The following is a 27858-nucleotide window of genomic DNA, read 5'->3' on the forward strand; positions in this document are numbered from 1 at the left end:
TAAATGTGTAATGAGACAAACCAAAATTGCTGAAAAAAAGCTAACAGGCTCTCTGACCGGAGGCTTACCAGTTGAATAGCTATCATTAGGACGGTCTTGAGGGAGAAAGTGCGGTCGCAGAGGTCAAACAGGTCCTCCAGACTGGGCCCGAGCAGTTCCAATACCATAGCATTGTACTTCCCACAAGGCCCGAAGTAGAAGACCTGAGGAACTCCCTCTGCAAAGACAAAACAGCCATTTAACAACAGTGAAATACAACCATAGAATCTTGAATCTCAAACTATGTTTTTGTCCTTCAGAGAAACGCCACCAAATGTTTAGCATCCTGTTCACAGCCAGTACAGGCCACTGTCTCCGACAGGACCCATAATGACAACACCTTGAACAAAACATTACTAACAAGCCCTTGGAGAGAGAGCACAGCATGCAATTTATTAAAACAGCGACTATCCTCACGCTCACAGAGTTTACAGAGGGCTGTAAAACAGCTGATCTATCCCACGCACCACACGTTCTCTCCCACAATAAGTACTCAGTCCACAGTCTCTGGGCATGATTCTAAAAGGTTAATGAAGGCGGGCTGATGACATTAACATCATTCAACAGACTTGCCACTGAAACTATATAGCATAGCAGGGGTGGGTGATATACAAAATGAAACTACATAGACCGGTATAAATTTTCTACTGCAATTATGTAAAACAGTGCTTTATGGTGGGGAATGGACGTTCGATTAAAGAGCAAAAAGAGCTTGTACGTTTAAAAAAAAAAAACCTTTGTCCCCTTAGATATTGCTGCTAAAACGACATTTATCAAACAAAAACAGAGAAGCTTATTTAAAAAAAAAAAGCAATGACCAGCAGATAATTTTTAATAAATATAAAAATTAAAATTAAAATGAATAGGCCTATTCATTAACTGTAGAAATAGGGGGGGGGAAAATTGTTCAAATGTGTCAATGTACATAAAATAATTTATATGAATAAAACAGTAGTAATAGTGCTGTCAAACGATTAATCGTGATTAATCGCATCCAAAATAAAAGTTTTTGTTTACATTAAATATATATGTGTGTGTGCTGTGTATATTTATTATGTATGTATAAGTACATACAGACACACAGTATATATTTCAAAAATATTTACATGTGTATATTTTTATTCATATAATTAATATTATATATATAAATATATTTAATATGTAAACAATATGTTTTTCTTAAATATATCCATGCATGTGTGTGTATTTATATATGCATAATTATATATACATAATAAATATACACAGCACACACACATACATTATGTAAACAAAAACTTTTATTTTGGATGCGATTAATCGCGATTGACAGCACTAAATAAAATATGTATAAAAATGTTTTAATATTTTTATTTTTAAGAATATTGTGCTATAAATTTTAGCTTATATCACCCACCTATAGAAGTCAGTTTTCTGCCACTTTTTTTTTCGTGATTGCAAGTCAAAGTAAGAACTGCAAGATATAAACTTGCAATTTTGACTTTATACTCAGAATTGCGGGAAATAAACCTAATTGTTAGAAAGTAAGAATTGCAAAATATAAACTTGTAATTTTGACTTTTCTCAGAATTGCATGACATAAACTCTCAATTGTGAGTTATAAAGTAAGAATTGCAAGATATAAACTTGCAATTTTGATTTTTTTTCTCAAAACTGTGGGACATAAACTCGCAATTAAGGAAAAAAATGTGAGAATTCCAAGTTTATCTCTCACAGTTCTGACTTTTTCATACCCACCCCTAGCACCATAGTACAGCTTAGTCTAGTGCAAATCGCAGGTGTTGAGCAGAATTACTTTTTTTTTGCCGTCTAAAAAAAAACAAAAAACAAGAGCACGCTTTGCTGTGACTCCACAAAACAAGACCTCTAGGACACACAGTTCTTAACTGCTGCCCACTGCCAGTGTTTCCAATTCAATTTCAGGTCGCCTGGGCCAAATCCCGCTTGTGTGTGTGTTCTTCGCTTCAATGGTCAGATGCAGAGGCACATGAGACACACTGAGACAGCCAGCCTAGGAAAACCCAGCTCCAGGGAGGATTACACAAGGATTTACCTGATCTGGCAAACGTCATTCCCACGGGTGGGGGTGCCGAACACGCGCACACACCTGCCTGCACTTTAGCCAGCCGGATCCATTTGGAAACCTCAACGATGATGGATGTGCCCACGGCAAGAGTGCAGCCAGGAAGCTGACTCATCAAAGCACCAGATCCGAGGTTTAAACCCAACGCCAACTCGGCAATCAGAAGTAGGAAAATTACAACCATGCGCAGCTGGATCACTCCGGTGAATTGTAAACAAGGCCATCGCAGGTTTTAAAGCGTTTCAAATCATACCAAAATATTTTAATTATTACATAGACAGAAAAGAGGACTATGAGAGGAAGCACAGTCCAACTTATTCATGCAGTATGCAAAAAAACCTGGACAACAGAGAGGCATGTGATGAGCAGTAATTGCAGAGACCACAAAAAGTACGACAGCTTGAACCAATAATAACATTTTGACTGATACAGAACATTTTATATTTTTTATTTTATGTTCTGGCAGATATCAATGGAAGCCCTTTTCTACCACTGAATAAAAAATAAATAAAGGTAATTGTGAGTTTACATCTCACAATTCTGACTTTTGTTCTCAGAATTGTTAAATATAAGCTTTTTTTTTATAGTTGTGAAGTAAGAATTTCGAGATTTAAAAAAAAGGTCAAATTTGCAAGATATAAGCACACAATTCTGAGAAATAATGTCGCAATTAGAAGAAACAAAGTCACAGTTGTGAAATATAAACTCACAATTCTGACTTTTTCTCGTAATTGTGAGATATTAACTCGCTCAGAATTGCGAAATTTAAACTCAGAATTCGGAGAAAAAAAGTCACAATTGCGAGATATAAACAATTCTGGGAAATAAAGTCGTAATTAGGAGAAATAGTCACACTTGCGAAATATAAACTCACAATTCTAACTTTTTCTCAGAATTGAGAGATATAAACTCGCAACTGCATGAAAAAACTCAATTGCGAGATATAAACTCAATTCTGTCTTTTTTTCCTCAATTATGAGATATAAACTCGCAATTCTGAGAAAACGTAGAAATTCTGAGAAATAAAGTAACAACTGCGAAATATAAACTCACAATTCTGACTTTCTGTCTCTGACTTGCGAATTTATATAGCAAGTTATTTGGTCAGAATTGTGAGATATAAACTCAAACATATCAGTGTCTTTTTTTCTTCTCAGAACTGGATTTTATAACTCACAGCTGCAAGTTTATATCTCAGAATTCTGAGAAAAAAGTCAGAATTGCGAGATATAAAGTTGCCATTGTAAGAAAAAAGATAACTCACAATTTTGACTTTATTTCTCGCAATTGAGTTTATATCCTACTATTTTGACTTTGTAACTTGCAACTCAGTTTATATCATATAATTCTAAGGAAAAAAAAGTCAGAATTACGCGTTCATATCTCGCATTTTTGACTTTATTTCTCAGAATTGCAAGTTTATATCTACCAACTCTGACTATAATTCACAATTGTTTATCTCACAATTCTGAGAAAAAAAGTCCAAATTGTGAGTTTGTATTATGCAATTCTGGGGAAAAAAAAGAGATCGTAAGATAAAAAGTCGCAATTACCTTTTTCAATTTTTTTTATTTAGTGGCAGAAATTGCTCTCCATATCTGATAAAGTGTTAAAGATAATAATAATATAAAAATTAATTAATTAATTGAAATACATTAAAAACACAAAAAACTCAAATCAATAATTTTTACAATAAGTAATCTAAAAAAAAAGGCAGACACATCCAACCACGATTAAATATCCATTATTAACCGATAAATATCAATGTCACCTGATACTGATAAATAAAAATAAAATATAAAAAAAAATGCATAAATAACAACAAAAAATACAAACTAATAAATAAATCAATACACTAATGACGTTATCATCAGCATATCAGCATATCATTTTTATGAAATCAGTTCAGCTCATACATTTTTAAAAGTGGCTTAAGTGTCCAATCACCCATTTAGGCAGTCTCTGGCTTTATGGATTTTTTCTGCATCACACCGTTGCAATTTTACCAGCCTCTGTGCAGCGACACTAAAGTTCAAGAGGGAGATTTTCTGCCATATCAAAACCCCACTCACTCACATCACTAACAGAGCTTGAGAGAAAACAACACAACTCATTGTTCATCAAACACATGTCCTCTCAGAGCAGACGCACTGGAATGTCAAAGTTTAGCACACATGCCCGAGAGAAGGCTTGCATATTAAAGATTCAGCATGCAGCCGGAGAACAACAAGGCCCTGATTCCATTAGCGGGACAGTGGAGAAGAATCAGGGGCTGAAACGTGATCGCTCTGGCCAGCACAGGTCCCAGTGTGACTCAGGAGATGAGAGGGCTTGCGTTATCCGCCCTGCTGCATAAAACATCCACAGCCTCCACTGCAGAGAGTTCCATGACCCTTTTTTCCCCAAATGTCAAAGATTGAACGCAACGATTGAAAGCCACTAACCAAGTCACAGTCACACCATGCAACTCAGCTAAAAATAACCCAAGAGCTTTAATCAGCAGCACAACAGCAATTAAACATTTAAACACAAGCTATTTAAAACAAGCCACACACGCAAGCCACACAGCAGCAGCAAATTCCCCTTCATCACACTTTAAATAATTGACAGAGGCATAAAACCATATGACATTTAAGGTACAAAACTGCCAATGGCAAAGATCCTATTTATGATAAATGCAGCACGGTGACATCAAAAATAGGAAGCGCAGTTAGAAAAAAGGTGAGGCAATACGCCCCAAGAGGTATCCCAACATGACCTGGACTCTTTTTCTGAGCTCTAGCTTCAGGTTTAAGTGAGCAGAGGTTCTCTGGTGGCTTAAGACGAGTCTCACAATGGCAGATCCTCTCAAAGGATTCTCGGCTGGGAAAGCTGGAGGGTCTGGTTTGGTTGTCTCCTCTCAGGCTTCATAAAACCTTTAGATCTAGATTTTACAACTGTGAGTCACTGGATCCCGCTGGCATCGCTTTGGAAAGCGATAATCACTTTGAAGTGATGATTATGCATTACCAGAGGGTCAGGTTGTGTAAGATGTCTATCACGTTGAAAATCATAGGTCGAGAAACCTAAAGTCCATGAATGTGCATTTACCTATTTACCTATTAGGGCTAAACATCTCTTCACATCCTGAGCCAGGTGGTCTTCTGTCCATCCCAGTATACTGTTCCCATATATGTCCCATGTCTATATCCTGAGATTTAGGCCTTGGATTCAGGGTCAGGATAAACAACATGCACCAGCAAAAAGGCATCAGAGAGAGAAAAATCAAATACTTCCTGAACCGCAAGACATGCAAGTCCGTAGCAAACAAGCAAAAAATAAATAAATTAATTAATTAAAAAAAAAGAGCAAAATTTAAGGGTCAAGGTTTGACATTCTTGTAAATGTAAAATACACCAAAACTCTACAAGGGCCAATTAACCCAAAACTGAAAATAATTTTGTGAATTATTATTCCTTTTAATATACTTCTAAATCTATTTTATGTAACTTTTGTGAAAGGATAAAAGAAACAAACAAATAAATACAGGGTTACTGCAGGTTTTATGAAGGTAAGGCGTTTTTTAAAACCATTTTAAGACCAATTAAAGAAAGCTTAAGAAATAAATTGAAGGGAACATAGTACAACAATATGTTCTCTAAAATATATCTAAGGAGAACACAATGAGTTGTATTAGCAACTGTTTGAAAATACAATTTTCAACAAACATCCATTACAAAAATCCATTTTACAAAAAAAAAAAAAAGCTGAAAGATTTGGGAGACTTGGGAAACAAAATTACACAAAACTAGATTATATAACTCAGGTCAAAAGTTTGCACCCCCTTTCAGAATCATTAAAAATGTTAATTATTTTACCAAAATAAAAGGGTTCATACAAAACGCATGTTATTGTTTTTTTTTTTAGCACTGACCTGAATAGATATCTTCTATAGCCTGTGAAGGACAGTACTAAATAAAAAAAATATGATATTTAGGCAAAATAAGACAAATGTACACATCTCCATTCTGTTCAAAAGTTTACACCCCTGGCTCTTTATACATCGTTTTTCCTTCTGGAGCATCAGTGAGTGTTTGAACCTTCTGTAATAGTTGCATATGAGTCTCTCAGTTGTCCTCAGTGTGAAAAGATGAATCTCAGAATTATACAGTCATTGTTAGAAAGGGTTTAAATACACAAAAATGCTGAAAAACCAAAGAATTTGTGGGGCCTTTAGGATTTTTCTGAAGAACAGCAGGCAGTTTAACTGTTCAGGACAAACAAGGGACTCATTAACAACCATCACTAAACAAAAAAAGCACAGCTGTGGATCATTCAGGTGACAACACAATAACATGCATTTTGTATGATCCCTCTTATTTTGGTAAAATAATTAACATTTTTAAAGATTCTGAAAGGGGCATGCAAACTTTTGACCTCAACTGTACGATAAGTCTTGTTTTGTGAAACGAGTTTATGATTAAAACAAGAACAAACATCTGTCAATGTGGTAACTTAATTCAAAAGGAAAACAAGTGTTCACAGTCAACTCATCTTCATTTTCCAACCCATGTGTCTTGATTTAAGGATGTTTAGAACATTCGTATTGGAAAAAATACTGACAAAAAGTATTACTCTTACCCTAAGAATTTAAGATTTTCTGCTCCGATTTAAACAGTTCACCCAAAAATGAAAATTCTCTCATTAGTGACTCACCCTCATGTTGTTCCAAACCCATAAGACCTTCATCTTCGGAACACAAATTAAGATATTTTTGATGAAACCCGAGAGCTTTCTGACCCTGCATAGACAGCAACGCAACTGACACATTCAAGGCCCAGAAAAGTAGTAAAGACATTGTTAAAAATAGTCCATGTGACATCAGTGGTTCAACCATAATGTTATGAAGTTACGAGAATACTTTTTTTTGTGCAAAGAAAACAAAAATAACGACTTTATTTAATTTCTTCTCTTTCATGTTTTTGTTGCATACAACAAGCATTTTAGTAGCTTTATAAAATTATGGTTGAACCACATGGACTATTTTAACAATGTCCTTACTACATACCTAGCTTGAATGCGTCAGTTGAGTTGCTGTCTATGCAGGGTCAGAAAATTCTTGGATTTCATCAAAAATATCTTAATTTGTGTTTCGAAGATGAACGAAGGTCTTACAGGTTTGGAACGACATGAGGGTGAGTAAATAATGACAGAATTTTCATTTTTGGTTGAACTATACCTTTAAAAGTGTCTCGGGAGCAGCCTGCAGAAACCCTGCACATAGTCAAACAATTAAAAAAGATAAATGACCATACTTTAGCTTTGTGAAAGAACAGGCTCAAAACAGCAGCAGCAGCAACCTAAACGCAATAGCAATCCATGTTTATTTTCTCTCCGTGCACTACTGGACATATGGCTTTCTTCTAAAGAGGAATCAGTCACGTGCTGGACATTCGATAATGGCAACCCAGCCGCGAGGAGTCGTGTAGTTATAAATATAGCGGGCCTGCCCTGCACGCCTGCACTTTCACTGGCTATTAATGTTGCAGGGGCGGCAGCAGTGGCTCCGGTGAGCTGGCAGAGGATCAGATCCTGGCTCTGGAGACAGCCGTTCAGTGAATGAGATCATTGCATTGCAGGGTGGCTACGAGTCGATGTGAATAAGAGCCGCGCTTCATGCCAGTCAACCTTCCGGTTCAGTGATCAAATGGATGGAAGCACCAAGGATTTGTACAAGCTGTTCGTCCTTTTCATTGTAGGGCTTAAAAGGATCAAAGTTCAGCCTTCTGGCTCCGCAACATATATGGTAATTACAATCAAAATGGCCGAGTGTTGCTCTCCAACGACGCAGCTCTGAGATTTAATAACCTCATTCATAAAGCAAGTGGTCGTTCGAATCTGGGCGGAAGACACACTAAGGCATTACGTAATAAATAAGAACTTGAACACGACAGCGGACTTCCCCTGAGCAACCTATCACCTTATATTCCCTTAATCTGAATCCCATCTTAGACCCTCCTCCTTTTTACTGTCACTTGCTGCTGATGAGTGAAGCAGCCACATCAAAAGGTTGGAAATCACCACCCACACAATTCTCAGCACACAACTGAAGGATGATCAGTCTCACACAGGATGAGTAGGTGGCGGCTTTTCATAAACCATATAACATACGATTCTAGAACGGCCGTGAGGCTTACCTGAATTACCCAGCTGTTTATAAAATCTATACTCCAAATGGAGTTGAGGCGCTCTGGATTTGATTGGCTCCTGAAAGAGAAGAAACACAAAAAAGCTAGGCGTTAAAAGATTACAGGAAATAATCAGAATCTCTCAAATATAACACAAACATAAATGTGACAATAATCTCCAGCTTTAGGCTAGCACAAACTGAAGGTAATTTCAGTCTTATATATTTCTAATAACTATACTTAGCCACCCTTATTTTGCACATTTTCCAACAAGACACACTTTTACCTTATGTACACGACTTAGGGCTGATAAGAAGTCATTTACACCCACCAAGGCTGCATGTTTTGGATCAGCAATATAAAACAGAAACATTGTGGATTTTTCACAATTTAAAATAACTGTTTTCTATTTTAATATAGGTGTATTTATTCCAATGATGAAAAAAAGGTACATTTTCAGCAGCCATTACTCCAGTATTCAGTCAGATGATCTTTCAGAAGTCATTCTCATATTCTAATTTGGTGCTCATGAAACGTTTCTTTTTCAGGTTGTTTTAGGATTTATTTTATTTATTTTTTTAACAATTTTCAGATGAACAAAGCTTTTTTTTTAAAAAAATCTTTAAAATCAAATGTTAAATTTATGGTCTGATCTGGTTCTTGATTTCAAACACTGAATCAGATGCAGCTGTTAACAGCTTACTAGATGGAGAGATTATCAATAAATAACATTTCGGTCTGTAAAGATTGACTGTAGCAACTAATATTTAGTTGCACTTTGTATGTGGCCATAAGTTTTATTTTTAAGAACAAATAGGTAAATAAATACTAGTGCTGGGTAACAATTAATCACATCCAAAATAAAAGTTTTTGTGTACATATGTGTGTGTACTGTGTATAATTATTATGTATAAATGCACACACATGCATGTACATATTTAAGAAAAATGTTTATATATTAGTGGTGTCAATCGATTAAAAATGAACTATTTTTTTCTGAAATTAATCGTGATTAATCCCACCTGACATCAGTTTTTAATTATACTTTTATATTGCAATAATTCAACATTCAATCTTTAAATAAATGTAGAAACAACATAAAGAAAGTGTATTTTTAATATTTGTTCAATGCCATCTTTTTTATGACTGAAGGCAAGTATCACTGATTCCAACTGATGTCTCTACGATTTTTTTTCCTAATATTTAACCATTGACTATAGCCATTCTACATTACAGTATAATTGAGAACTATCACTTTAACATTTATTAGACTTAAAAAAAAATAACTTAAGTGAACTTAAAAATATCTTCACATAAACCCATTATAATAAATGTCACATAGCTGTGCCCTTCAGCAAGAAAATATAGCCTAATTTAAAAAAGTTATCAAACACTAAATTCAAAATTAAACAGAGAAAGGTTAAAACTACAGAAGTTTTCCCTCTTTTTAATTGTATTCTTTGATAACAGACATCACAGCAGCTGGTTATTAGGATATTTTGTCTGCTGTTACTTTTCAAAAGCTGCCGCTGCTGAACTGCTTTAATGTGACTCATAAATAAATACTTACACGCACAGGCAGATTTTATATTTTTGGGCTTTTTGCTACTTTATTATTCAGATAGGACAATGGAGAGATGACAGGAAAGTATTAGGTACAGAGGGGAATGGGATCGGCAAAGAACCTTGAGACGGGAATCGAACTTGGGTCGCCGTGAGTGCAGTTGCACTGTATATGTTAACTTAAGTAGTGCTAACGCGCTAATTTTAACACCACTATTATATATTATGTATGTTCTAAATATATACTGTATGTGTGTGTTTTTATATACACATAATAACTATAAATGTACACACTCATACATTATACAAACAAAAACGTTCATTTTGGATGCGATTAATTGCAATTAATCGTTGCCCAGCACTAATAAATACACATATTTAAAATGAGACAATATATAAAAGTAAACCTAAGCAACAAAGTTAGAGTTAGCCATTTACATCATTAAACATATATCATCAAAATCTGTAAGAATACAGATGGCCCAAGTGCTCTTTTAAAAACTGAAGTGGGATGGCAAAAGAGAAGTAAATGCCAACAACACGACTGTATCAGTTCTCATGGCCAGACTAGAAGCGTGTTCTGACACCCTCCCACATTTTCTTTGTTATAAAGAATCCATCCCTGCACCCTTTATGTAAGTCAAGAGAGATTGCCTGGAAAAAACTTTCCAGTGGTTAATGGCCTGTAACAGAGAACACACTGAGCGAGTCCTCAATCAGGTGTCACGTTACAGAGCCGTCAGAGTTCAGCAGCCAGACCTCTCGATCTCCCAGAGCCTGCTAAACAGCCAGCGCTCAAGGTTTAGCAGCATCCATCCACCTAACCACAGACGTGCACAAACATGACCTTGATGGTGTAACCGTGGCCCTGTGATTAAAGCCTTTGGGCTGGTAAAGAAAAAAAATCATAAGCTCAATCTTACCTATGTTATTGTGCGACCCATGAATCCAATAACACAAATATCATTGATTAAATCACTTAAGCACAGGAAGCTCTAGGTGACTTCCCATGCAATGAGTATACTGCAAGTTAAACTGGACGAAAGACCTTGATGTTTGATATTATATATAGAATGTTTTATAAATTTACATATCATTAATAACATTAAATTATATAAAAACTTAACTATTTCTAAAATAACCGGAACAAAAATATTCTTTATTGGCCAGTAAAAGATTTCAGGCAACATTTATCATTTTCATTTTGTTAACTTGACGTACTATAATAACTAAAACTGAAACAAAATTAATAAAATATAGACATACTACAAAAATAAAATTCATAGACATATTTAAAACAAAATTTAATTTAAAAAAATTTAAAATATTAACAAAAGCTATATTAGTTTCTCACTGAAAATACTAATGGTCCTTCAGAAATCGTTTTAATATACTGATTTTGTGCTCAAGAATAATTTCTTAATCATTAGTTTTGAAAAGATTTTGAAGAGTGTTTTTTTTAGGATTTTTTTATGAATAGAAAGCATTTATAAGAAACTACAATTTTTGTAGCATTTTAAATGTCTTCATTGTCACTTTGATCAATTCAATGCATCTTGCTTAATAAAAGATTTCATTTTAAAAAGGTTTAAAGCTTTGGCATTGAAAGGTAAACTCAGCAGATAATAATGGCTGGGTTAGGTAAAACACTACAGACTAAGAGGGCTCTATGTTCTGGACTCTAATGGTTCAATCCAGCTCATGTTACTTGCTCAGAAAACGAGCAAACACAGCGGTGCAGAGCTGCATCTGTTGAGCTGTGATGTAACAGCGGTCAGGCACACATACGGCTCTTTCCAGGAAGAACAGTGAAGGGATCGGACAGATTAAGCACACCAGAATGTCCATCCAATCTCTCAGTTTTAAGGGGAAGTGAGGAGAAAATGTTTTGATGTAAGATGTAAGCCTGTGGTAAACACCTAAACAAGTTTGAAATGAAACATTAAGCATCTTAAATAAATAAACAGCATTGAGAGATACGGTTACCCTCTTTTAAAAATCAACAGTGCATCACGCATTCAAATCTCTGGGAGTCACCTCACAGTTTCAGTAACTTTGCATTTATTTCAGTTTTCCATTTAATGAGATGGAAATTATCTGATACAGTTAGTGGATTTCATGCAAACTTTTGAAACACAGTTTCTTTTCATGCAAATAAGCATCATCATGAATCACTGTTATAAACAGGATCCCCAAGGCACTGGCACAGCACTGTGCACTGTGCAAATATGAGAAATCAGTGCCCTGTCTTAACACCCAAAGACAGCTCCACCCAAAACCACGGATATGCCCAAAGACATGCATTATTAGACCATTTTCCAAGGCTGGCTTGATGTATTGAACCTATTTAAAAAGAAAAATAAAGCATAATACCATTGTGAATTCAAAAACGCTATGATTCAATTAAATAAATATATGCGCTTTGATTATTTACATGCGTGAAGGTAATGTATGTGCATGTCAGAGCAGCTCCGTTCACAGTAAACGCTGCTCCACACAAACAGTTAACTTTTATTATTGTGGAGCATCTCTAACTCTCTGTATTTTGAGTTTGGGTTTATTATAATGTTTATCTGGAAATGCCACATGCACCATATCTTCAGATTTGTAAGGTAAATCATTTATAAACCTAAGCAAACAGAAGAATACATCAGTATCTTTCTCAATATGCTAACTGTTCATTGTGATTTCAAACTAAAAGTTTAAACCCTTGCTGAGTTTACACATTCTGTGTCCACATATTCAAGAAATTAAAGTGGCTGCAGCATTTCTATCGTAAAGAAATGGCCAACTATTAAAGACTAAGTGGATATTTGAATTAAATATTTTTAGTCAATATTAAATAAGGATTAGATCACACAGTAACGTGTAAAAACAATTGTCAGGCTGTTGGCGACCTCTGCAGGCATTTGTTATAATGTGTAATGTACATTAACTCTACTGTTTTTAAAATATTGTGTATTTTAACAGTTTTGTTCATAAAACTGTTACTTGCTTTTGATACTTTATTTGAACTAATTATTATTGCCGCATTGTGTTGGATGTCACACTGGGATGTTTTCAGGAAATTTGAAAAATAGGTTGAATGTATTTTTTTTTTTTTTCATTATTATTCTATAACATCTTGTCTGTCATCTCTGAAAATATCTTGGCAAAATGTACTTGTTTAGTGCAGAGAACACCACAAAAACAGTTAACCTATCAAAATAAACTACGTAACATATTTAATAAAGGTGTATCAATGCACATTCCCAACCAGTCCTGTGTAATCTCTGTGTAGAGATTTTTTCTTTTTTTTTTTTATTCCATGAGATGGCGGAGCGCAAGAGATCAGCGCAGTCTGAAGTACTGTAGCTGCTCACTCAAACAATCGTACTCGTCTCAAACTGCTCAATCTTGGTGATGTCAGTGCCCTAAACGATGATATAATGGACTATTTCACATCCAGAGATGAAGGACCAGATGATGAAGTTACTAAAGAGAAGGAGTCCGATGACAGTCTGTTTTACGCATGGTGGGCGAACAGTTGCGCTGCACTCGCTTTTCTAAATGTAAACTACAAGGTACACTATTCGTGCTATCTAAACATACAAGGGGTGATCAAAAGTTCAGAGACTATGCCCATGTCCTCTTCAGGGTAACGTTAGTCTGTTTGTGTAATAATGCAGTATACCACTGCTGACAGACACCTGTTAAGTGAAAGTAAAACCAGTCTCATTTTTAACTCGTTTATCTCAAAATTTTATTCCTGTAAATCATAGCTATCAGCCAAATTAAGATTAAGCTTTGGACAAAATAAAAACCGTTTTGGAAAGGGCTTGAACCCAGCTTTCATATGGTATCAAAACCTAAAAAAAGGTCACATTTTTGTTTGGGTTTTCCTAGATCGCATCACGTTTGCATCGCATCACGTAAAAAGTCATTTTACAGGCTATTGTTAACTTAGGTCTATTTTTATTACTACAATTTTTTTTTAATTTAATAACTAATTATCCGATTACTCAAATAATCACCAGAATAGGGCTAACAAACAATTAATCATGATTAATCGCATACAAAATAAAAGTTTGAGTTTGCCTAATGTATGTGTGTGTACTGTGTAATCATTAATAAATAATAATTACACACAATACACACATACACTAGGCAAACTCAAACTTTTATTTTGTATGCGATTAATTGCGATTAATCGTTTGACAGCCCTACACCACAATAATCAGCTGATTACTTGATTAATCATCAGGATAATTTACTTATTACTCAATTAATCGCCATAATAGTCGACTGATTACTCGATTATTTGTCAGAATAATCAACCGATTACTCGATTAGCAAAATAATCATTTGTGACAGCCCTCATGTATATTATTATATACTATACTGCCTATCTTTGTACTGCAACCGAGGACGTCAATTAGTCCAAAATCAGTTCCTCTTTGACTTTCCAACTGACTGAGCTTTGAGTATAAATGTACATTCTCCCCAAATGACACAACGGTAGGCAGGCGAGAGGGAACAACCACGAAAAGCATTTCCACAAACTGAAGCTTTAATGTCATTAAAAAGCTTGAGAGATGATACTGAGCAAATCCACTCCGCAGAAATAATTCAAGAGTCTATGATCTCATTTTAATGTGAGGCTCTGTGCCTTTACACCCATGCCATTATGAAACATATAATCCAAAAAAACGACTGAGAGAGGCTGAATAGAGTTAATCCTTGTCAGTCAGTTGTAATCGATGATATCATCTACTGCATTAGAGGACTTTAGTACATCTTAACATGAAGGATAAAGTATCACTGGCTGCAGGCTTTACCTTATTACAAACACACATTTGAGCTAAGAAACGCACATTATTTTTTCACCTATAGACAATAACAATGGATAACAAAACTTCTGAAAGTTGCTTATTGAAAGCATATTTACAGGATGTCAAAATATTTTCAAATTTTAAAGATTAAAGAGGTTAACATCGGACAGAGGATTGATTTCACAGCAGTTAGTTATCTATTGCTCTGAAAAGCCCTACAATTTGTGAGATTGTCCACATAATGACCTCCAAGACCGAAATTACATGTAATCTGTGCTCTGGAAACCAGCCTCAGTGTTTACATGTGTTGACATTCTTTGGGAGCTAATCATCTGGAATAAACTGGTAAGTCTGAAATGACATAGAACTAACTAGATACATAAGTGGACTCAAAATGAAAAAAAAAAATCTTGGTGCATAAACAACATTCACTAAAATGTGCCAGCGAACTAAATTAACCAGCACGTTTGAGCCCCAAGGACCATCTGCAATGCCAATTGTGTATGTATGTTTTGATGAGGTGTTAAAAAAAACAGGTGGGGATCTGTCATTATTGCTGACATGGGCTGAAGAGGGCAGGTTGCACAGCCAGCAGCCCAAAAAATGAGAATGCTATGGATATATATAAAAAAAAAAATCTATTTTCGTCTGCACTTTATTTCCAGGAATACTGCGTGACCCTAATACCCATTCTTATTAGAGATGTGCAAAATGACTTGTTCTCAGTGAGTTACTGAGTCTAAATAACTAGTTGACTAACCCCCCCTAAATCCAGTGCAAATTAGGCTAACTTTAGGTTTGCCTGACCCAGAAGGGATGCAAGTTCATTTTAAAGTGTATACATTTAAAGACATAGTGTAGGTTGTACCATGCAAACTATAATAAAATATTGACTGACTTTCAAAACTTGTTGTGCTGCTTAATATTTTTAAGCACCTGTGATTCTTTTTTCAGGATTCTTTGATGAATAAAAAGTTCAAAAGAACAGCATTTATTCAAAATAGAAATATTTTCTAACAATATAAGTCTTTGCTATCACTTTTTATCAATTTAACACATCCTTGCTAAATAAAAGTATTAATTTTTTTCAAAAAAATTGACTGACCACAAACTTTCAAATGGTAGTTTATATTGTTACAAAAGATCTCTATTTCAAATAAATGCTGTTCTTTTTAACTTTTTATTTATTAAACAAACCAGAAAAAGTATCACATGTTCCAAAAACTATTAAGCAGCACAACTGTTTTAAATATTAATAATAAAGCAGCATAATGATGCTGAAAATTCAGCTTTGCATCACAGGAATAAATGACATATTTACATAGAAAACAGTTATTTTACACAGAAAAATAATATTTCAAAATATTCCTGTTTTTTCTGGATTTTTGATTAAAAATAAATAAATAAATAAATAAATGCAGCCTTGATAAGCACAAGAAACTCCTTTAAAAACATTAAAAGTCAAACAGCAATGTATATATAGTTTTTATTTTCAATTACTGTGACCTTACTTTTTTTTATTTTAATGTTTTTAAAGAAATTAAAGCAACTGGCAATTAAAGACAACATTAAATATTTTAATTCCACAATTAATTTTTTTTAGCAAAACAGTTAAAAACATCATGATGGATCATGTATCATGATGATACTTTTTTGTTAACAGTAACCTCAGTTACATCAGCAGAAAAAAAACATTTTAAAAGATATTAACATTTTTCTTCTAGACTAACATGCACCGATCACCCTCACACAATAATTAAGCAATTAAATGGGTAAAACTCCTGTCAAACTTAAAGACAATTTGGTACCTAATTACCAAATTAATACCTAATTAAAATGTTTCTATCACCAATACATGAAGCTAAAATAAGTGCATGATACCACAGACACAACCACAGCCTTCAGTCTGAAGTAATTATGGCTAAAGGTGTCGAGGAGTCCGGATAAGACAGAAACAGCTGGTCTGTGTCCCGCTCCTTCAACCCCTCGATTTCAGATCAGATTTCAGAGTCCCAGATGGAGGGAGAACAGCTGCAGAGGTCTAACAGCAGAGCTTCATACACAGACTGGTACCACTGTCACTAGCGTGAGCAGCCCGAGGGAGATGAGAGAGGATTCCAGAGCAGGCCGTCATTCTGCAGTTTAGGACCAGATGTGACAGGCCTAATCTACTCTGATTAAATTAATCTTCTGCTTACTGACAGGACAGTATACACAACTCATTGCATACATCTTATTCTGTTCTCCAAAGACACATATACTTTAAACGCATTTGTTCCCATATTCATCATAAGCAACAAAAGGGATCCAGAGAGGTAACAGACTCAGAGGTAGAATGGGTGCCAACCCATTAAAATTTTGTCCTGGGCCCTGTGAACTTAAGCAGCAGCCCTGTCATGATATAAAATTACTCACACTGTGATATTACACTTTGGTTATATCCCCAGAGGGATGAATATCTCATTCAGCTGTGAATTTCACTCTCTCGGAGCAGCCTAGCTGCTGTCAATCATGTGACGGAAGATGTCAATCACTGCAGGAGAGATCCAGTGCTTATTATTAAGCAAGTGCTAATGGACACCATGACAATCCAATCTTCTTGCCTAGAGATTGTGCCAATTTATCAGTCCCCCCAGCTAACATGTCCGTTTCTCACATTCCCAAGCTTTCAGTCTCGAACGATAAATGGATGAATGAGAGGGCAGAATGAAAGAGACTGTAAATGGGTGGGGCTCCAATTGCAGAAGAATAAGAGAAATCAAATTCACAAGGCCGAGGCCAAGCATCACAGAATCTCTCACACAGCGAGATCTGTGGACACATGTACGATCAAACAAGCCAGAGCTCTTGTATTACTACAAAGTAGCTGTTTGGAAGCTGTCATACATGTATTACACAACTGGGATCCCCAGCACAAGTGTGTGAGAAAGAGAGAGAGAAACTACGTCGTGTTTCCACTCCTCCACTCTGTTCTGGGTCCCTGGTGAGCCTCTCAGTATGGACTGACTGGAGCACTGTGTCGACAAGAACCAGGCAAACAAAGAGAACCTTTCATCAGCTTTATTCTCTCTCCAACTACTGTTGTTTCTCCAACTCTCCTCCTTTCTTTTTTTTCCTTTCTCCCACTATTGCTGTTCTAGTGATTTCGTCAGAGGGCAGAGCCTGACTGTGGCTCTTTTCTTTTTCATATGTTAGAAAACCGTGACAGAGTATTTCACCTTTGCTCTAGGTGCAGCTGTCACAAAAAATGTACAAATTAAAAAGAGACAAGGAACTTCTCAGCGCTTATCGATTTTCAAATCACATGATCAGTGTTGGTTATGGTAAACAGGCGGTGGGTTGGGTCACCAGGCCTCTTGTTTGGTGAGGTACATGCGAGTGCAAATTGATACAAACATGAACATGTCCAAGACTAGAAGCTCAGCAATAGGGCTTTAAGCTAATCCTGAACCTGCAGCTGCAAAAATCAACATTAAGACGTTAATTTTCAACTAATATGAAATGTGTGCCACGATCAAACACAGCGAATGTTTAACTGATGGTACAAACTTGCGGTAGACTCATTAAAAAAGCAGAATGCAGCTGGTGAGGACTGTGGGTGTCTTGAGGTTTTAGCGTTCTGTGAAAACAGACATGCAACACTCTGCCTGAGTTTGCTTTTGTACACACAATCCCTGAACATCAAAACTAGGGCTTATTTTTTGTTTTTGCATAAATAAATTCATAAATACATAACATTCATTAGTCTTTGCATCACACAAATAACTACTTTTACATGGCTACATAAAATCTATTTTATATAAAAAACTTTTTTTTTACCAAAGAAATCCTGAAAAAATGTATCACAGTTTCCAAAAAAATATTAAGCAGCACAACTGTTTATAATGTTAATAATAATAATAAGATGTAGCATATTAGAACGATTTCTGAAGTATAATATGAAACTGAAGACTTTGTCATCACAGGATTAAATTACATTTTGAAGTATATTACAACAGAAAATAGTTATTATACATGATTATAATATTTCATATTTTTACTGCTTTTACTGTAGATTTGATACAGAGTTGATGAGCATAAGACACTTTTCAAAGCATTAAAAAATGCAATATTTTGATCTGTGGTAAATTTTTTGTAAAAACATACACCAAGTAAATATTCCTGTTTTTATTGCCATCTATTAGTATACTGATACATTTAAATCAGTAAAAATCTAGTTAAAAATAATGTAATATAGTCATTATTTTATTAAACTAAAATGTACTGACTCTTTTGAAAGAGCATTTAAATATTTCCATTTAGTTTATTGTGTTCATTTAGTTAACTAGAATTTTACTGTTTTAATTTATTTAATTCATTTCAACAATTTACACAAACATGCATGCATTTTGGAGTAACGACATAAAGGTAACACTTTAATCAATTATTAACATTAGTTAACGTATTAACTAACATGAACCAACAATGAGCAATACATTTATTACACTACTAATCTTTGTTAAAGTGCTCCTATTATGCCATTTTAAAGGTTGCTAATATTGTTTTATGAGTCTCCTAAAACATGTTTACATGTATGCAAGGTCAAAAAACACTTTAGTGTTCTCCAAAAATAGATTTAATTTTACCTAATTTCTAAATTATTCGTAAGCTTGAAGAATCAGTCTCTCTAAACCCCTTCTTTCCGTGAGCCCTCACTGCTGTGATTGGTCAGATGGCGCAGTCCTTTATGATTGGTCTACCGCGTACAGTGCGTGTCGGAAAACAAAACGCCCACTGCCATAACCGAATGACAGCCGTGGAGACTTGTCAATACATAGAAAAGATGGCATCGATTTTACCTTACCAATTCGAGCCGGAGTTTGACGATGAAACGGTTGAAGTGGCTGATCGACAAGTTAGCACAGGCTACCGTGGAAAATGCTCACAATTTGCTTATGTAAGCGAACCGGGCGCACCTTTATGTTGTAAACTTCAACATTGTATAATTCATTAAGCGGCTTTCACAACGAACGCTGAAAGAGGCGTGCGCACCTTGTGCGCCAGTGGTGTGCTCCGCTGCGCGTGCGCTTTATTCGATGCAGGAACAAGCCGTCCACACGTGGCTTTCCGCATTCGGTGTGAAAGCTGCTTCGTGCGCCATTCTTTATCATTACCCCAACTACTGAGACAGACAGTCAAGCTGCATCAATTACAAATTTTTAGACTACAGTGGGCCCACAGCCTAACAACCGAAATACAGAAGCGTGAGTTATCCGGTTAGCAAGACATGTGCAGGGTTGTTACACAACATAACTATGTATTTTGAACAATCGCTAGAAAATACAATCTTTGTAGATTCATCTTTTGGAAGTGAATATAAAATGAATTTACTCTCGCAGCATAGGATACAGCGTCTTCTCGACATGAGGTAAACCACATGGAAATTTTACTGTGTTTGTGGGCGGGCAAATTGTTTGCGACATAGAATGTGGGCGGACACTATGCAAATGTGTTACTTTGTGACGTACAACCGTAACAGAATAAGATTCAAATTCCTGACGACTCATTCAGGCGATTGTGAGTTGACTCTTTTTTTCTGATGGACAATAACTTTATTGTGCTCTGTCAGCTTCACAACTTTGCAGATAGTTTATGTTCACATACAGCTACATGACACACTGCATGAAAGGTCATATTTGAAAAGGCATAATAGAAGCACTTTAAGGTAATAAAAATACAGTTGTTCATTGTTCATGTTAATTCACAATGCATTAACTAATGTTAACAAATACAACTTGTGAATTTAATAATGCATTAGTAAATGCTGAAATTAACATTAAGATTATTAAATGCTGTAGAAGTAATGCAGTTAACTAATGTTAACTAATGAACCTTACTGTAAAGTGTTAACAGCATAAACTGAGCATTGTTGAAAGACTAACAAATATTACGCTTTTCTTATTAGCTACATTGCACAGCTTTATTCCAGTCACGTTAGAGATGGAAAAAGTGGGCAGAAATACAGTGGCATTTGGTGCATCATCATACTAAATAATTTTAGCACTAAAATTACAGTGCTTGACTTCATATTGAGTGGTTAAAAAGCGCTTTGATAGGCAACAATGCAAAGATAAGGAAGCCTTTGACGTTACTAATGCAAAGATAATCATATCCTTCACCGGAGGATCCGGGGAGGAGGGCGACTAAGTGTGCACACGCTATCTATGACAATCCCTTTCTCATGGTGCCAAGTTACTCGACGGTCATTTCCCAGAACACAGGACCTCCCATCAATAGCTTAAAATGATCCCTATAAAACTCTCATCAAATAATAAAACACAACATGGACTTTAAATAGCCCTGGACTTTGAGCTTCTGTTCGGGTGTAGCACAAATTAAACATGTTTCAGACGTCCCCTGTGCGGTTTATGAGCCAAGCACAGATATGTGAATGAAAATTGGAAGAAATCCAGTTCTTTATGACAGTCCCCGAGGCAGCAAAATCTCTTCACACATCTGACAGAAGTGTCCTGGAATAAAAATGGATTTTGGGTGCCTATTTCCTCAAAGGCTCTTATCATGTTTACTCATGTTTTAGAGGCCAAATTAAGCCCATAGAGAGTGTGAGGAGTTACGTCATAATGACCACTCACCGCAAGGTCAGTCAATACTTCACTATGCTGTATGGATAAATGGTTTGCCTGTTTCACCCAAAAATAAAATTCTGTCATTAATTACTTACTCTCATGTCATTCCAAACCCAGAAAACATTTGTTCATCTTTGCAACACAAATTAAAATATTTTGGATGAAATCCGAGAGCTTTTTGACCCTGCAATAAACAGCAATACTACTACCACATTCAAGGCCCAGAAAGGTAGTAAGGACATTGTTAAAATAGTCCATGTGACATCAGTGGTTTAACCTCAGTGTTAAGAAGCTACGAGAATACTTTTTGTCCACAAAGAATTCAAAACTAACAGATTTCAACAAAAAATATCTTGATGAATGAAGGTCTTACAGGTTTGGAATGACATGAGGGTACGTAATTAATGTCTGAATTTTTATTTTTGGGTGAACTATCCCTTTAAACTCACTTGTATTTATTATAGTGACCCAGAAATAGTGAAAAATGTAGTTCAGATTAACTTACATTTCATTTCTTCACAGAGAAAAGATTTTCTACCCTACACTGACAGCCAGCCAAAGTTCACAAAACGTAAAAAATAATTGGTATCATCTTTCTTGCAAATGAAAACTCCATAATGTCACCCATCAATAAACGTCTTATTTGCTCATTAAGAGAAAATAAAAATGTAGTAAACGTCAACAAACAGTCATAATGATTTACAGCGTTTTCTAAAAAGGGACCGTCTGTGTACTTTCCTCATTAGCAATCACCCAGATCTGTTTCTGAAGTTATGCTAGCTACACTGAACTAACTTGTTGCTGTGGACAGCAATATTGCACACAATTTTAATACAGAGTCTACCCGTTGTAATAACGGAGTTATATGACCTGTAAAAATGAATATCTAGAGGCAGAAGTCATAAAGAAAGCCTAGTAAAATATTCCTGCCTAGAATAATATTAAAACAGCTATTATTAAAATACTGCATCGAAAGCCAAAAAAGCATTTTTAAAATTAAGTCTTGCTTTACATGAAATCTATAAATTGAATAAAAATGACAACATTCCCATAAACAAGGGAAGATGTGACATTTTCAGTACGTGTTTTTGCACAAGAGCACTCACCAGTTTGATGGCCACATATTCATTTGTGTAGAGGTTCTTGCCTAGCCGCAGCTCACCGAAGTTTCCACAGCCGATCTTCTTCCCAACCCTGAAGTTGGGACCAACCATAAGGACCCCAGTGTTGCTCCCCGTTCCCCGTCCCCCATGTCCAGTCCTATTACTTGCTGTTTTCGACATCCTTTTTCCTTCCTCTGTCTCTCCCTTCCCACCTCTCTTCTCAAAATCCATAAGCTTGTGATACCCTGGCCTCTCCACGGTTACTCCCCTGCCATGCAAAACAGAGAAGTTTCAAAACAACCCCCAGGAAACGTGTGGGGATGGTGGCGAAAAGACAAAACGGGTGAAGGGGTTTTTAAAAGTATCTATATACTGGCGATTTTTGAAGAGCAGAAACCGTTGTCTTCCGCAGACGTGGTGGGTATCACCGAAAGCGTCGTCCTTGCATTAATCCTTCGGTGGACGGGACTCCTGTACTGTACGGTTGCCCTCAGAGTAGCATGTCACTGCCTGAAGCAGGCAGGTTATGCTAGCATACGCACACATACAGACGCACACGCACGCACTCACACATCCACCCACAAACGTTCCTCGACACTGACATACACAATTCCTGCTAGTGGAACCAAACAAGTGAACGTCCCCTTGTGCTCCTCATGGTTTTGTTGAAGTCAGTCTTGGGTATTACTGTGAACATTCTTTATGTTCTAACACTGCTGTAAGCAGACTCAGACAGAACCAGCATTAACAGGTATGAGAAATATAGTCCGTCTTTCTCTGGATACCTGAAAGACAATGAAAAGAGAGGTAGAACACTAGTTAGTATCAATAAACTGACCATGCACCTTCTTTATATTTCAGTGATTAAACTTTAAATAGAGCCAGAACAGTGAAAGATTTCACATTCATGTACATCTCTTACTAAAACATTTGAATGACAAAAAAAAAGATAGAAATTTTATTTTTTTTTCTATACACCATATCAGCATTAAAAGCTTTATTTATAGTGCCCTATGATTCCACAATGCGGAAAACGTGGACGGAATCAAGTCATAAAAATGTAATTTACTGTATAACGCAGAATGTGACTGAATTTGCCAAAATTTCGGATGAGTAAATCAAAAGTAGATAAGTACAGTTAAATCAAAATGCGATATGGACTAGTGTTTGTGAATATTAAGCTGCAAAAACTCTGAAAAAATATGAATCCTACATGTTCTGAGTGTCTGTGTGAATTAGAGATGCAAAATGATTAGTTGCAATTAATCGATTCAAAAGGCTTGTTTACGTACTATGTGTTTGTACTGTGTGTTTTATATAAAAACACACAAATACATGTATATATTAAAAAAAATGTTAAATATTAATGTAAAATATTTATATTTAGTGTTTACATAAAAACATACAACACAAATATTTTTTAATACATATACATGTGTGTATTTATACATAATAAATATACACAGTACACAAGCAGTATGTAAACAAACTTATTTTGAATCAATTAATCGCGACTAATCGTTTTGCAGCTGTAGTGTGAATGAAAGGCACAGACATGGTTTTGTTTACTATGCATGACACACTGTGTTTTCAGACTCTGCCACCTCAATATGAGTACATGAACACATAAACAATCTCTAGAACTGCTCTGAGAATCACCTCATGAGCATTTTACTGTTTCTTTTGAGAAAAACTATCATCATATCATATACAAACAGAAACTTAAAGGACTTCACAGCAACCCATCAAAATAAAAGTTTGTTTTAACTTAAAGAAACTGTGACAGAAATACAGCCTATTACTTTGTGTAGGCCTAATGATAGTCATTTAATTATTTTTAAAACATAATTTTAAAATGAATAAACACAGAATTTAGTAAAAAATAAAACTGAATTAAAAAAAAAAATAAAACATTTCATAGGGCCTTAAAAGTATTTTTAGCTAAACTGTTAATAAAGTGTACATTTCAAGATTGTACAGTTTAATATCTGTTAGAAATTCAACTAATTTTCCATACATTTTTAAAGGGAGTCCTCTACTGCCAATGAATAAACACACAACATTGGCATTTTTTAGTCCAGTCATTATTTTTAGTTATTTCTATTGCTATGTCAGCATCAAAGGCCATATTCATAGCAAAAATTATATATGAAGAGTTCAGATGCAAAACCAGCTAAATGCCATCTTGATCAAAAATGCGATAATGATACTGAGTGAATGCTCCAGACACATAGTATACATCCATCAAATACTTTCACTTCAAACTCGCTAAATTCCAGCCTTAGCCCAATCAGAAGTATCAGTACTTACATAGAAACCTATACAAAGTAACCAGAACAAAATGCTAATTTTAAAGAAAAATGTGAGATGGATTTAGAGGCTTTGAGTCCTCCACTACAAAAAAATAAATATACATGCAGCATATGCAGCAAATATACATGTTAGACAGAGGCATAATGGGATATTCTAAAGTACAGACACTAATCCTGGCCCTCAATGCTCATTGAATCCATTTTCAGATTACCTCAAGGTCTAATAAACCTAATCAATAATAGCAAGAGACAAAGCACTGCATGCTAGACATGATGGGAATGCATCCTCAATAGATGAAGAAACACAAATGGATGTTACTTTAGAAAAAAACAAAAGAAAAAACAATCATACAGTCACAGTTTTGGCAATCTAAGCAAAAGGAGCTCATTTATGACACTACACCAACAGATTTCGCTGGTCTGCCTCCAAGTCATGAGATTTTTTCAAAGTGTGGAGAACAGACCGGTTGAGAATTACAAGCCTAACAGTGCCCGTATCAGTTTCCAATTCCAACAGGAACTTTGACGACACCTGTGCGGTTGATAATGGAGAGGGGAAGCGGCGTAGAAGGTCAGAGATCTCTGTTGCACACCACCCCCCTCTCCCATCCAGGGTCAGCACTGTTGTTAATGTAAATGGAAAGAAAGTCAGAGCAGGTAATGCAAGAACTATTGGAAAGACGGCCACGCTTTCCTTCAGAAAATGCACTTAAAACGATCAATGGCAGCCTGACTGGCTGTAAAAGGATACCGGACCAGAGCTGATGAGCAATATACAATCAGCTCGGCAGAAAAACATCTTTGACACTTTATTGGGGGGGATTTTCACTACTTAATTTCAACATCCAAGGCTCTGTTTGTTCAGCAAGTGACAAATGCGTCAGAGCTCCAATGCATTAGATTATTAACGCATGGCTCATTTTTCTAGTCCGAGGAAATTATAATGCCTGTGCAGAAAGAATTATGAAAAATTATGCCCTGTCATTCAGCAAAATAAAAGCATCCCCAAACAGTTGCAGGGGGTGCTGGACATTTGCATACATCAATTAATACAATACCTCAACATAAAAATCAATCATTAAAGCAAACACTTAATCTTAATCGCACTCTCTAGAGCTACACAAAGGTGAATAATAAACATACGATTACATAAGGAAGTTAACAAGCACCATAATGATCTTAATCTACAGCCTGAATATGTGAATAACCTCAAGCGACAGTTTCATCAGGATTGGCAGTCTGTCGAGTCTTCCGATAGTCTATCGGTCGCAACCCGTACCATAAAAATGCTGATTACAAGGATGAAATGGAAAACCATGCCACAAAGCAATAGTCAAAAAGAGATCAGATGTAATTACAACATCTGTGGACAAGAACTACTGTACAAGTACTGATTATGGGGCATGTTTCCATCTACTACTTAGATTAAAAACATTTTATCGATGAGTGACGTTTGAATGCTTGAATGACGTTTACACATTGCTGATACTGACTGATGACTCTTGCTTCAGCTACATATTTAGAGAAAGACATATAACAGATTAAGAGATGAATCGAACAGATAACACAAGAACATCGTCAAAAAAACACCTGATGCAAAAGTGCATCAGATAAAGCCAAAACGATGACCATAATACCATATAATCTGGAATTAAAACTGCCTGACTAATAGTAGATGCCAAGTTAGTGCTCACAGCTGTTTTGAGTCACTCTGCCTAAAAGAAGAGCAGATAAGCCAGCTAACAACCCATTTAGGACTTATTTCAAAGCAAAAAGAAACTGTTCAGCACAGTTCAACTTAGTGTTTTCAAACAGGAAATATGCAAGTGCTAGAGGCCGTGTAAAAACCAAGACATACTTCTACTTCTCAGACGGGCAAAAGAGAGAAGCTGGTGCCATAAAACTGCTTCTGCGTTGATCTACAAAGCCTTGTGTGGTGTTGATTTGGGCACTGGAGACAAAGTGCGAGAAAGAGAGCTGCCCAGTCATTTATTTCCTTAAGCACAGTGTGATTTTCCATACTAATTTGTTTAGCCTCTATGTAAAACTATGAGATACAGTTTAACAGTCATGTTTGCTGTCTGACACCTGCCTAGAATTGAACACAACTCTATTTTGAAATGCAAATCATAGTTTATAACATCTGTCAAAAATTAATCCACATTAAACTTCACTTACTCGTAACACCTTAATGTTTTTCAATCACATAGATGGTTTAATTGCAGATGACGCCCTTGACATAAGAGATTTCTAAATAAACGTCTAAAATGTCCAAATATATTCATACCAGTTCTGGCAGTGAAACTGCATCTCATCCGTCCATAAATGTTTTATTTCATAATGAAGTGTCAATCCTAGAAAGCTTCCTATGTTGGCCTAGCAAAAAAGAACTACATACTTAAACACGTCTTGAAGATTAAACACGTCTTTAAAGGCATTTAGACTATTTTCTTTGAGACGTCTTCTTGGTTAGTCGCTTAAAAACGTCTTTAAAATGAGTGGCTGTCTAGCTGAGCCGTCAAATATGAAGTAAATACACGTCGAAACGTATTGTTGTTTTACATCTAAAGCTAAATATATTCCGTCTCATTTCCGAAAAGGGAAGGAAATACCGACAAACCAGCTAAACAACTCCGAGCCTTGTTAGACAAACATGACAATAATCCTCCACAAATTAACTAGCTTAGCAACCCACCGGCTAGGCTAACATCACATTAGCCGTTTAGCAGCGAACCTTTCAGTCTTTCGACTGAAATTAGAAAGAGAATGTTTTTCGTTAGGAAACATAAAGATGGTTTACCTGCGTGCGAGTTCCCTATGTAGTACGCCGCGACATGGTCCTTTATTTATGCCCTGAAAAGTGATTTAATTTCCCTCTAAAGACTAGCCCGGCTTCGCTGTTGTCTCTTTAAGCCTACCGTTTCGGTGAGCGAAGCTCCGGCGTCACCCGACACTCCCATTGCTGTGGATACGTTCTCAAAATCGCGTAGATAGATTGGTGAATATGCGGCTGTGCTATCGGGCGCAACAGAAGCTCCCTACCGTCCCCACCTGGAGAAAAAACTCAAATGTTGTGCTTGGATCAACAGTTGAGGGGCTCTTTACTGGAAATACTGGAGTCATATTTAGGTAAAAGAATTTAACACGACTCGTT

General features: G+C 35.9%; 1 protein-coding gene across 2 annotated transcripts in view; it reads right to left on the minus strand.

Moving 5' to 3' along the window:
• csnk1g2b (casein kinase 1, gamma 2b) overlaps window positions 1–27655 on the minus strand; it is a 41196-nt gene extending 13541 nt beyond the window's left edge. The window contains exons 1-5 of one of the 2 annotated variants that reach the window (XM_051117668.1): window positions 27505–27655; window positions 22766–23177; window positions 22396–22660; window positions 8299–8368; window positions 69–217 (exon numbers count right to left, since the gene is read on the minus strand). In XM_051117668.1, the coding sequence (XP_050973625.1) occupies window positions 69–217; window positions 8299–8368; window positions 22396–22623 (447 nt within the window). In that variant the 5' untranslated portion in view covers window positions 22624–22660; window positions 22766–23177; window positions 27505–27655. Of the gene's footprint in view, window positions 1–68; window positions 218–8298; window positions 8369–22395; window positions 23178–27504 lie in introns of both variants that reach the window. The other variant, XM_051117669.1, reaches the window with a different exon arrangement.
• Window positions 27656–27858: the final 203 nt, after the last annotated feature.

This window comes from Labeo rohita, chromosome 8 (assembly GCF_022985175.1).
Source record: "Labeo rohita strain BAU-BD-2019 chromosome 8, IGBB_LRoh.1.0, whole genome shotgun sequence".
NCBI lineage: Eukaryota > Metazoa > Chordata > Actinopteri > Cypriniformes > Cyprinidae > Labeo > Labeo rohita.